At 45.5% G+C, this 12,363-nt stretch overlaps 1 protein-coding gene across 1 annotated transcript in view; it reads left to right on the top strand.

Moving 5' to 3' along the window:
• The first annotated feature begins 1,630 nt into the window (after positions 1 to 1,630).
• The window catches only part of LOC137523745 (vomeronasal type-2 receptor 26-like), a 50,774-nt gene continuing 40,041 nt past the window's right edge, over positions 1,631 to 12,363 (top strand). Inside the window, exons 1-2 of the mRNA XM_068243642.1 lie at positions 1,631 to 1,680; positions 4,824 to 5,115. Of these exons, the coding sequence (XP_068099743.1) occupies positions 1,631 to 1,680; positions 4,824 to 5,115 (342 nt within the window). The remainder of the gene's footprint in view (positions 1,681 to 4,823; positions 5,116 to 12,363) is intronic.

Here is a 12,363-nt window from a genome sequence, read left to right as displayed (position 1 = left end):
GGCACCAACAGGGGGGGTCTTAGGTTTAGGCATCAACAGGGGGGTCTAGGGGTTAGGGGTAGGTACAGGGAGGGTTACTTAGTAATTTTTTTTTTTTAACGTTATTATACGTTTCAGTATTTAAACGAAAGATTAACGTTTTTACAATTGCCGATTTAATGCACATTATTTAATGATTTATAACTTTAAAAAACATTAATTTTAAACGAAATACAGTACAATACATTTTTAAACGTTATCCATGCTTATCGTTAAAAACCCGGCGCCCTTTTTTCCCAGCGCCCCTTTTTAACGTACGCGCCTACTAGTCCCTGAAGGTTAGGGATTAGTTAGCTGTTTTGTAGTGTAGTTCATCATTTGTACTGTTTATTTAATTATTTTACTTCATTTAGTGTTAGACTAGCAGCCGCAGTACTAGCACCAGGCAGGCCAGCATCTGTTTCATTATTTTCTGACTGCTGCATCTGCCTGACTGACTGTATTGATTGCAGTATGACAGTCAGACAGTCTTTTAGTGTCACTGTCTGTCACTCTTGTTACTTAGTTAGTGCTACATTTACTATAGTATAGTGTAGTGTGACGTCTGTCACTGACCGTTTACGTGCAGTGAAGTGAACTAAAGGTAGCCATACACTGGTCGATTTGCCATCAGATCGACCAGCTGACAGATCCCTATCTGATCGAATCTGATCAGAGAGGGATCGTATGGCTAGCTTTACTGCAAACAGATTGTGAATCGATTTCAGCCTGAAACCGATCACAATCTGTTGAGCTGCTCCTGCCGCCTGTGCCCCCTCCCCTATACATTACCTGACGCTGGCTCCCGGGCGTCTTCTCCACGCTGCACCGCACCGCTCTGTTCTTGCTCCATCTCGGCGCTTCCTGTGTCACTCCGTGACCAGGAAGTTCAAATAGAGCGCCCTCTATTTGAACTTCCTGGTCACTGCAGTGACACAGGAAACGCCGGGATGGAGCCGGAACAGAGCGGTGCAGCGCGGAGAAGACGCCCGGGAGCCAGCTTCAGGTAATGTATACCTGATCGGATCGGCCGCCGCTAGTGACGCGCACCCTACCCGCGGGCGATCGAGGGTAATTTCCCGCACGGCGCGATCGACGGGAGGAAATCGGATCGGCGGGTGCGTTTAGTGCGAACGATTGGCAGCAGATTCGATCCCAGGATCGAATCTGCTGTCGAAACGGCCGCGAATCGGGCCAGTGTATGGCCACCTTAACTGTCAACATTCGGGACTTGTACTGACTGAGTGACTTGTCTTCTAGTCTACAACTAGTTAAAAAAAAAAACTTCAATTTTTTGTCACCAATCCACCCCTCTTTATTAAAGTTTACACCCTTTCCCACCCTTTATATATATATATATATATATATATATATATTTGTTTTTCTTATTATATTTGTACTGTACAATGACTGGCAGGGCAAGGCACCACCTGGAGAGGCAGTGTCATTGCTACCACTACTGCCAGCAGGTCTGTGACTGGTCCGCCGCCAGCCACTGGCCGCACAGTTGTGGAGGAGAAAGCAGAAGTGCAGCCGCAGTGTGTTGCGCCCATCTTTGGGTCAACGTCAATGGCCCATTGACCACAGTCAGGCACAGGCTGTCGTGGAACTGATGGCGGAGCAGCAGGCCACCGATTCCAGCCAGTGTGGGGACCTGAGACTGTCAGTGTGGTGACCTGAGACTGTCAGTGTGGAGACCTGAGACTGTCAGTGTGGGGACCTGAGACTGTCAGTGTGGAGACCTGAGACTGTCAGTGTGGAGACCTGAGACTGTCAGTGTGGGGACCTGAGACTGTCAGTGTGGAGACCTGAGACTGTCAGTGTGGGGACCTGGAACTGTCAGTGTGGTGACCTGAGACTGTCAGTGTGGAGACCTGAGACTGTCAGTGTGGGGACCTGAGACTGTCAGTGTGGAGCCCTGAGACTGTCAGTGTGGGGACCTGAGACTGTCAGTGTGGAGACCTGAGACTGTCAGTGTGGGGACCTGAGACTGTCAGTGTGGGGACCTGAGACTGTCAGTGTGGAGACCTGAGACTGTCAGTGTGAGGACCTGAGACTGTTGGTGTGGAGACCTGAGGCTGTCAGTGTGGAGACCTGAGACTGTCAGTGTGGGGAGCTGAGACTGTCAGTGTGGGGACCTGAGACTGTCAGTGTGGAGACCTGAGACTGTCGTTGTGGGGACCTGAGACTGTCAGTGTGGGGACCTGAGACTGTCAGTGTGGGGACCTGAGACTGTCATTGTGGGATCCTGAGACATGGACGGGCTGCTAGTCCTGGTTATCTATGATCTGTGGATTTGTATGTTACAAGTTACATCTTCTCCAGCAGTGACATCTTCCTGCTCACTTACTGCACTGAAGCCTGCTCTAGAATATGAATATCATCAGGAAGGAGACATCATTATTGGAGGCCTGTTTTCTGCTCACTGTGAGACTGTGGAGGAAGCTTTTTTAAATAAAATAAATACTATAGTTTCATTCTGCACAAAGTATGTACAGTATTAGACAAGAGCACTATCGTGAAACATTGGAAAATATAAAATACATACATACAAAGTATACATTTGTCTAGGGCCGGATCTACCTCACAGGAGCCTATAGGCACAGATGTCCTGGCACCTCCATGAACCTACAAACCCCACCACACTACAGCGCAAGTGTGATGGCTGCCCCAGCTGTCACTTCTCCCCCTTACTTCTCTTGAGCATCACAGGGGGCTACAGGAGTCCCTTAGTATTAAACAGCCAGATGTACCCTTAATATTAACCTCCTCAGTGGTATGGACGACTCTACACGTCCATCACCGCCGGAGGTCGCCGCTCAGGCCCTGCTGGGCCGATTTGAGCGAAATAAAAAGCAGCACACGCAGCCGGCACTTTGCCAGCCGCGTGTGCTGCCTGATCGCCGCCGCTCTGCGGCGATCCGCCGCGAGCAGTGGCAAAAGAGGGTCCCCCCAGCCGCCCGAGCCCTGCGCAGCCGGAACAAAAGTTCCGGCCAGCGCTAAGGGCTGGATCGGAGGCGGCTGACGTCAGGACGTCGGCTGACATCCATGACGTCACTCCGCTCGTCGCTATGGCGACGATGTAAGCAAAACAAGGAAGGCTGCTCATTGCGGCCTTCCTTGTTTATTCTGGGCGCCGGAGGCGATCGGAAGAACGCCTCCGGAGCGCCCTCTAGTGGGCTTTCATGCAGCCAACTTTCAGTTGGCTGCATGAAACAGTTTTTTTTTTATTAAAAAAAAACCCTCCCGCAGCTGCCCTGGTGATCTTAATAGAACGCCGGGGAGGTTAAGTAGCTAGAAGCCCCCAAGTATTAGGTAGCTTGAAGAACCGCAGTATTAAGTAGCTAGAGGTGTCCTTGACTGAAGGGAGATTTTGTCAGTGGAATGGCGAGAGCAGGTTAAGTAACTCTTCATTTATACTCTCATCAGGACTCTGTATAGGAAAGGAGGGAGGGAGGCACTTGGGAAGGGGAGTGAGCCACATTTCCATCATTAGGCACCTGTAGGCACGTACCTACAGTGCCTTCTGGTAAATCCGGCCCTGCAGAGCTGACGGCCGCTTCCTCAATTATCGTCCCCGCTCCGCCTCCTCCGCTCCGTCTTATGCCTCTCACAGCAGCGCGACCTGCCAGACCAACTAGGATCTGTAAGGGTGCAGAACAGTATTTTTGAGACTATAAGACTCACTTTTCTCCCCCAAAAGTGGGGAAAAAGTCACTGCGTCTTATAGTCCAAATGCAGGGAGTTCCTGACTTGTGAATGCCTGCCAATATGAACCTCCAACCTGCCGCAATGTCGGGGAATCCCTGTACTGTGACCATGCAGAGGAGGACACAGAGGGACAAACAGAGGACACAAAGGGGCATAGAGGGGGGCACAAAGGGTACACAGGAGGACACAGGGAGACACAAGAGGTACAAGAGGGGAATGAGGTACAAAGAGGGCATAATCCATAAAATGCCCCTTCACCATGGATGCACCAGGTTTAGTATATATATATTTTTCCCCTGCTTTTTCTCCTTAAAACCTAGGCGTGCCTTATAATCAGGAGCATCTTTTAGTCCGAAAAATATGGTATTTATTTTTTCCTGGTTGAGTTTGTTGGATGAATGTCTTTTACAAACTAACTACGTAAATGATTATGTGGTTGGTCGGTTATAGATCAATGTTTGTTGCTGGCACATTTGCATATATTTCCACACCTGTACTTATAGTGACATGCAGTGTATATGTTTATGGTTCTAAATGCATGTACAAGTTTCCTATTGTAGGATGTATAGTTCATTTACCATACTGAGGGACTCTGTATTTGTCTCGTATGTAGGTGTTTATGACAGATCCCTTGCACTATTGAAAATCATTTACCTTTAGCTCCAGAACGAATCACCATATAAATAATGTTCTTACTACAATTATATTTTGAGTTTAGTAGAACTTTAGGCCAACATGTGAAGAGCACAAAGAGTTGCCTCACTTAAAGGGAACCGAAACTGAGAAGGATATGGATTTTTCCTTATAAAATAATACCAGTTGCCTGACTCTCCTGCTGATCCTGTGTCTCTAATACTTTCAGCCACAGCCCCTCAACAAGCATGCAGATCAGGTGAAGTCAGATTGGATTAGCTGCATGCTTGTTCCAGGTGTGTGATTCAGCCACTGCTGCAGCCAAAGAGATCAGCAGGGCTGACAAGCAACTGGTATTGTTTAAAAGGAAACATCCATATCCCTCTCAGTTTAGGTTCCCTTTAAGTCTTAATGTTTTGGTAAGATATCCAACCTAACATATCTTGATTTATTCTCCACAGACCTTATTTACAGGAATATGGAAACATACTGACCTTCATATTTACCATTAATGAGATTAATAAGGACTTCAACCTTCTACCCAACATCACGTTAGGCTATCACCTCTATGACACATGTGCAGATCCAAAGAAGTCAGTCAGGTACGCCCTGAAGATATTGTCCGGTCACCAGCAAGAGGCCCCTAATTATTCCTGCATGAAAAACGGTGAAATTGCCGGTTTTGTTGGTGACTCGGGATTTACCACAACGCTTGCCCTGTCCCAGCTCCTCAGCCTGTACCGCTATACTCAGGTGAGAGTGATCAGTATTTTGTTTTTGTACTTTGCATTACACCACCATGCCTGCATCAGCAGCACGGTGGCATAGTGGTTAGCGCACTCGCCTTGCAGTGCTGGGTCTCCAGTTTGAATCCCAGCCAGGGCACTATCTGCACAGAGTGTGTATGTTCTCCCCGTGTCTGTGTGGGTTTTTTTCCGGGCACTCCGGTTGCCTCCCACATCCCAAAAACATGCAAATAAGTAAAATGTCTTCCATCCAAATTGGCCATAGACTACAATACATACACTATATGATATGGTCATAGAAATATGACTATGGTAGGGATTAGATAGTGAGTAGGGCTGCTCAAAACCAAAACCGGGAGACATCCGGATAGTTGCTATCCGGATATCTCCCAGTAAACCGGGGCTGGGGCCAGTCTTACCTGTCTGATGTCTTCTTCGCCCATCCCTCGGCACCTCCCATGATGCGCTCCACGCGTGTCATGTGATTGCAAACACTTCCTCCTTCAACCCGGAAGGAGGAAGTGTTTGTAATCACGTGCCCGCCAATTGAAGCGCATCGTGGGAGGCACCGAGGGACAGATGAAGAAGACGCCAGACAGGTAAGATTGACTCCCCCCCTCCTCCCCCGCCCAACCCGCACAGGTTTACTGGGAGATATCCGGATAGCAACTATCCGGATGTCTCCCGGTTTCGGTTTTGAGCAGCCCTAATAGTGAGCTCCTCTGAGGGACAGTTATGTGACAAGACTATATACTCTGTGCAGCTCTGCAGAAGGTGTCAGCACTATATTAATCTTATTAATATTATAAATGGAAAAGTTCGGATGTTTGAATGTTTGTTACTTGTTCACGCAAAAATGGCTGAACGGATTTGAATGAAATTTGGCACACACATAGTACATTACCTGGAATAAAGTACAGGGTACCTTTTCTTCCCATAGCCAAAAAGGGGGCGGAGACAAATACAAATTTCACTGGGAAAATGTAAACTGCAGCCATTCTTACACTGTTAATTGAAGGGTTCTCAAACTTTGCACAGTTGGTCTCTGGGTGACTGGGATTAATATTCAGAAAAGTGAGTGGAGCCTACAAAAGCCATTCAAAAATTACCTATAGATTTTCAAGGGGAATATTTAATTGCTGCCAATCTTGCACTGTTAATGGCACAAGCCGCAAACCTGGTACAGTTGCCCGTAGGGTGACTGGGGTTCAAAATTAGAAAATGGGGTGGAGCCACAAACAGCCAATCAGATTTGTTTCATTTCAATGCAAATTATTGATGCCAAAGACTGCAAAGCTCACAAACTAGGTCATTCAATAATTGAGTAATTGTGTGTTAGGGTTAGAAAAAGTGGAAGCAGCCAACACCAGCCAAATGCATACCCGGGCAACAACGGGCCTTCAGCTAGTACTTAATAATACAAAGGATTTGCATCTAAATGCAACAAAAAATATCAGAACACTTTACAGATGTGGATTACAAACATCCCTTTCTGAAAGGGACAGTCCTTCTTTTGGAATTTAAAAGCACCGGAGTATGAAGCACCACAGATTTTTTTTTTTAAAGGGACTCCGAGCTCACCCAAAAAAAGAAAGTTGTACTCACCAGGGGCTTTCTCCAGCCCAGTGCTGGTCGGGAGGTCCCACGCCGGCATCCTGGCTCCTCTCCTTCTCCCCGCTCCGGAATAGCTGACAGGCCGCAGCCCGGGCGACACTCGGCAGAGTGTCGGGCTGCTCCTTCCGCGTATGACGCGGATTACGTCACACGCCGGCCGCCTCGCGTCATCACGGCGGCCGGCGTGTAAGTCCTGCACATGCGCGATTAAAGCGCGCATGCGCAATACACACTCCAGCAGTGTGTTTGGCAATAATGTGCCTGCTGACTGTGATGTAGAGGGTAAAACTTTTGCTCAATAGAGCTTTATGGGGCAAATCGAACTTCCGCGAAAGTTCGCCTGCTGCAGGCGAACGCGAACCCCCAAAGTTCGCCTGGAACCGTTCGCAGGCGAACCGTTCGTGACATATCTAGTGGCGAATTGAAAAAATGGCCTGGTCACTAGGGTGGTATAAACCTCTGGTCCTCAAGTGGTTAAATTAATCTCCCATCTTGTTTGGGGCAGGGGTTCATTTTCTCCTAAAAATATGTATGTCTATCCAAAATGCATTCCCATCCAGCATCCTAATGCAAAGCTAAAGTGGTTGGACAATAGTGGTAATAGAAAGGACTAGTGTAGTTTAAGTAAATAAAATACTTTTTGTACATGAATGAAAAAGACCACTGGAAAATCAGGTAACAGTAACTTTCTCTGTTTATTCTATACTCTGTATCTGGGGGAATGGTGGTGCTTGCTGGCTATAGAGAGGATATCATGGTGGCACTTGTTTTATGGGGACCAAGTAGTGACACAATGGATGCACTTACTGATGGCCCTTAAGTTGGGTACATAACCAGGGGCGTAGCAATAGGGGTTGCAGAGGTTGCGGCCTGCATCAGGGCCCTTGGGCCAGAGAGGGCCCATGGGGCCCTCCATCAACCACAGTATGTATTCGTTCTCTATTGGTCCTGTGCTCATAATAATCACTTCTATAGATACTTTGAATAGTGGTAATCCTACTAATATAACAAATGGGAAAGTTCGGATGTTTGGATGTTTGTTACTCGATTACGCAAAAATGGCTGAACGGATTTGAATGAAATTTGGCACACACATAGTACATTACCTGGAATAAAGTATAGGATACTTTTTATTCCCATAACCAAAAAGGCGGCGGAGACAAATACAAATTTCACTGGAAAATGTAAACTGCAGCCATTCTTACACTGTTAAACTTTGCACAGTTGGTCATTGGGTGACTAGGAATAATATTCTTAAAAGTGGGTGGAGCCTATAAAAGCCAATCAAAATTCACCTATTGATTTTCAAGGTGAATATTTATATTGCTGCCATTCTTGCACTGTTAATGGCACAAGCCTCAAACCTGGTACAGTTGATCATTGGGTGACTAGGGTTCAATTTCAGAAAGGAGGTGGAGCCACAAACAGCCAATCAGATTTGTTTCATTCCAATGCAAATTATTGATGCCAAACTCCGCAAAGCTCACAAACTTGGTAATTGAGTAATTGATTAATTGTGTGTTAGGGTTAGGAAAGTGTTGCCCACCAACAGCAGCCAAATACATAAGCGGGTAACGCCGGGTCATAAGTGGGCGGAGACAAATATAAATTTTACTGGGAAAATGTAAACAGCAGCCATTCTTACACTGTTCATTGTAGGGTTCTAAAACTTTGCACAGTTAGTTACTGGGTGACTGGGATTCATATTCAGAAAAGTGGGTGGAGCCTACAAAAGCCAATCAAAAACTACTTATTGATTTTTCACTGGAATATTTCATTGCTGCCATTCTTGCACTGTTAATGGCACAAGCCTCAAACCTGCTACAGTTGATCAGTGGGTGACTGGGGTTTAAATTTATAAAAGGGGGTGGAGCCGCAAACAGCCAATCTAATTTGTTTCATTTTCATGCAGGTTATTGATGCCAAAGACCACAAAGCTCACAATCTTGGTCATTGAATAATTGAGTAATTGTGTGTTAGGGTTAGGAAAAGTGAGTGCAGCCACCACCAGCCAAATACATAATCGGGCAATGCCAGGTCATTAGTGGGCAGAGACAAATACACATTACACTAAGAAAATGTAAACTGCAGCAATTCTTACACTGTTAATAGTAGGGCTCTCAAACTTTGCACAATTGGTCATTGGGTGACTGGAATTAATATTCAGAAAAGTGGGTGGAGCATAGAAAAGCTAATCAAAATTTACCTATTGATTATCAATGGGAATATGTAATTGCTACCATTCTTGCAGTGTTAATGGCACAAGCCTTAAACCTGGTACAGTTGGTCATTGGGTGACTAGTTTTCAAATTCAGAAAGAGGGGTGGAGCCACAAACAGCCAATCAGATTTTTTTTTAATCTCAATGCAAATTATTGATGCCAAAGACCAAAAAGCTCACAAACTTGGTCATTGAGTAATTGTGTGTTAGGGTTAGGAAAAGTGGGCGGAGCCAACACCAAATACATACCTAAACAATTTCAGGACATCAGTGGGTGGAGAAAAATACAAATTTCATTGGGAAAATGTAAACAGCAACCATTCTTACACTGTTAATGGTAGGGTTCTCAAACTTTGCACAGGTGGTCACTGGGTGACTGGGATTAATATTCAAAAGCTGTGGAGCCTACAAAAACCAATCAAAATCTACCTATTGATTTTTAAGGGAATATTAAATTGCTGCCATTCTTGCACTGTTAATGGCACAAGCCTCTTGCACTGTTAATCGCCAGTACTTGATACAGATTGCCATTGAGTGATAGGGGTTCAAATTCAGAAAAGGTGTGTAGCCACATCCAATCAGATTAATTTTATTTCAATGCAAATTATTGATGCCAAAGACTGCAAAGCTCACAAACTTGGTCATTAAGTAATTGAGTAATTGTGTGTTAGGGTTAGGAAATGTGGGCGGAGCCAACACCGGCCAAATACATACCCGGGCTACGCCGGGCGTCCAGCTAGTCATTAATAAGCTGTTCCCCATCCCCTTCTTGCACCTCTGACACTGTGGTGGTCCTTGGCAGGTTTTGGTGCACCGTATCAATTGTTATGTATAGAGTGCTTGGGGGGCCCCAATGTAAAACTTGCATTGGGGCCCACAGCTCCTTACTGTAGCTACACCCCTGTACATAACAGCTAGAAAGTTTGTACTTTGACAATATTACATTTGCACTTGCCATGTGGAGGGCACGATGAGGGCCCTTTTTGTTTGAGGACTATCATGCTGATGTGTTATCGCTGGTCATAAAGACAGCACTTGTTGTAAAGGAATATAGTGGTAGAACATGTTACAGCAGGAAATCATGCAAGCACATGCATATTGAGCGGCTCTGGTGTATAGCTAAGCTGGTGGGCTGGCAGGACATGATTATACTAGGTACACTCAAACTGAATAAAGATTTGATCAATAGAATTTATTAGGGACCTTTGCTTCAAAATCATTACAAACAATTAAATTCAGTGGACAGTGAGGGCAGGGCCCATCATCAATTCTTATAAGAACAATACCCCAAAAACTATTATGCGTGGCCATGCATGTGACGCGCCAACACACAGGGGAGGTTCACAAAGCAACCTGAATCATGTGCTTCAGGGCGGCAACAATTAGAGGGCGGCAGGAGGTGGCTCCCCCCTCCCTAAATGTCCCCCTCCTTGCTCTCCCCCTCCCCAGATGCACGGCGCTGCTTCACTCACCTGCTCTCAGCATTCCAGCGATGGGATCTCCATCCACCCGTCCAGCGTCCTGTATCCATGGTTACAGCGGTGCCTCATGTGACTTGTTACATGTTTCCGGGTTACATGAGGTGCCGCTGTAGTTAGAGAGGAAGCAGGGCTTCACATGTGACTGGTGATCAGGCATGCTGAAATCCGAATTCGGGAGATACCCGGATAGTTCTATCCGGATATCTCCCAGTAAAGCTGTGTGGGGGAGGGTCAATCTTACCTGACTGACGTCTTCTTGCTCCGTCCCTTGGCACCTCCCACGATGTGGTCCAGGGTCGTACTGGGCCACAGTAGTACAGTTTTTTCCCTTGGTGGGCCCCACCTCCAGGCCTCTGGTGGGCCCTCCCTCCTTGTCTGACAGAGCTCCAATCGCTGCCTGCAGCACAAAAATTCTCTTCTCAGTGCTGTAATCACTCATGCTGAGAACAGTGGCGTAGCTAAGGAGCTGTAGGCCCCGATGCAAATTTTACAATGGGGCCCCCAAGCACTCTATACATAACAATTGATACGACGCACCAAAACCTGCCAATGGCAACTACAGTTAGATTCAACAATTTTACTTCCTACATAGGTAGTATTAAAATATAACTTTTAATCTTTTCCTCTAAAATAGAGCAATGTACAATAGACTGACTGTCAGTATATATATTTTCTCATTTTACTTAAACTCGGGGTAATTAGTGAGTCATATCAGAGAAAATCTCCTCCCCTTGAGTCTAGTATAAATTGTAGTAATTACAAATACCCCCCACCAAAACAAAAACCCGACATGTTTCACTTCCTTGCGGAAGCTTTTTCAAGGGAATAAAGTGCTGTGCATAAGTGCATAGTGCAGAGTGCTAAGGTGCAATTACATCAGACAATACAACAGAGAGTCATAGAGCATGTCTGCTCATGACAGCAGTCAAAATAAGACTGGCTAGAATGGAGTCTTTTTATACTCGTATGGTGAACTTGCAAGATGTTCAAGATCTCTAGTTACAACATCTAGGAAGCACTGAATAGTCGGATAATTGGAAATACTAGGGCAAAACTTGCTTTTTTTATGCAGATCACTTTTCGGAGTATCCAACTGTACATTTCCCGTAATATTATCATCAAGTAACACATTTAATGCTTCCATTATCTCCCTATCTCTCTCCTCTGTTCTCTTAGTGACCATCGTGGGAGTATTCATGAATTTATGTATTGCTAATTTTCTGGCAAATAGGTTAAGATCTTTAACTGTCTCAAACAAATCAAAGTGGGGGGTGGGGACATATGATAAACCTTTTGATAGGACTGCAATCTCATCATTATCCAAAACATAGTCTGAAAGGTTGATCACTTTCATGCGATCACCTTTATCATCCCTGGTGGCCTGTGCTACCACTCCTCCTCTTTCTGTTTCTATACTGTATGTAAGCGGACACGGATTCTGTAAGTCTGGGGATACAGTGATGTTTAGAAAGTGAATATTGAGAAACTATGGAAGTATATGGAGATCTTCTGGGATTGGCCACATGGGGAAACTGATACTATGGCCAACGAATCACAGGCCAGTTCAGTGATACGGGGGTGGATCTGTGACACACCCCCAGACATGTGACACCATACGAGTATAAAAAGACTCCATTCTAGCCAGTCTTATTTTGACTGCTGTCATGAGCAGACATGCTCTATGACTCTCTGTTGTATTGTCTGATGTAATTGCACCTTAGCACTCTGCACTATGCACTTATGCACAGCACTTTATTCCCTTGAAAAAGCTTCCGCAAGGAAGTGAAACATGTCGGGTTTTTGTTTTGGTGGGGGGTATTTGTAATTACTACAATTTATACTAGACTCAAGGGGAGGAGATTTTCTCTGATATGACTCACTAATTACCCCGAGTTTAAGTAAAATGAGAAAATATATATACTGACAGTCAGTCTATTGTA

The sequence above is a fragment of the Hyperolius riggenbachi genome, chromosome 1 (assembly GCF_040937935.1).
Source record: "Hyperolius riggenbachi isolate aHypRig1 chromosome 1, aHypRig1.pri, whole genome shotgun sequence".
Lineage (NCBI taxonomy): Eukaryota > Metazoa > Chordata > Amphibia > Anura > Hyperoliidae > Hyperolius > Hyperolius riggenbachi.
Note: the sequence above shows the minus strand (reverse complement) of the source record. Positions and strands in the feature narration are given on the sequence as shown.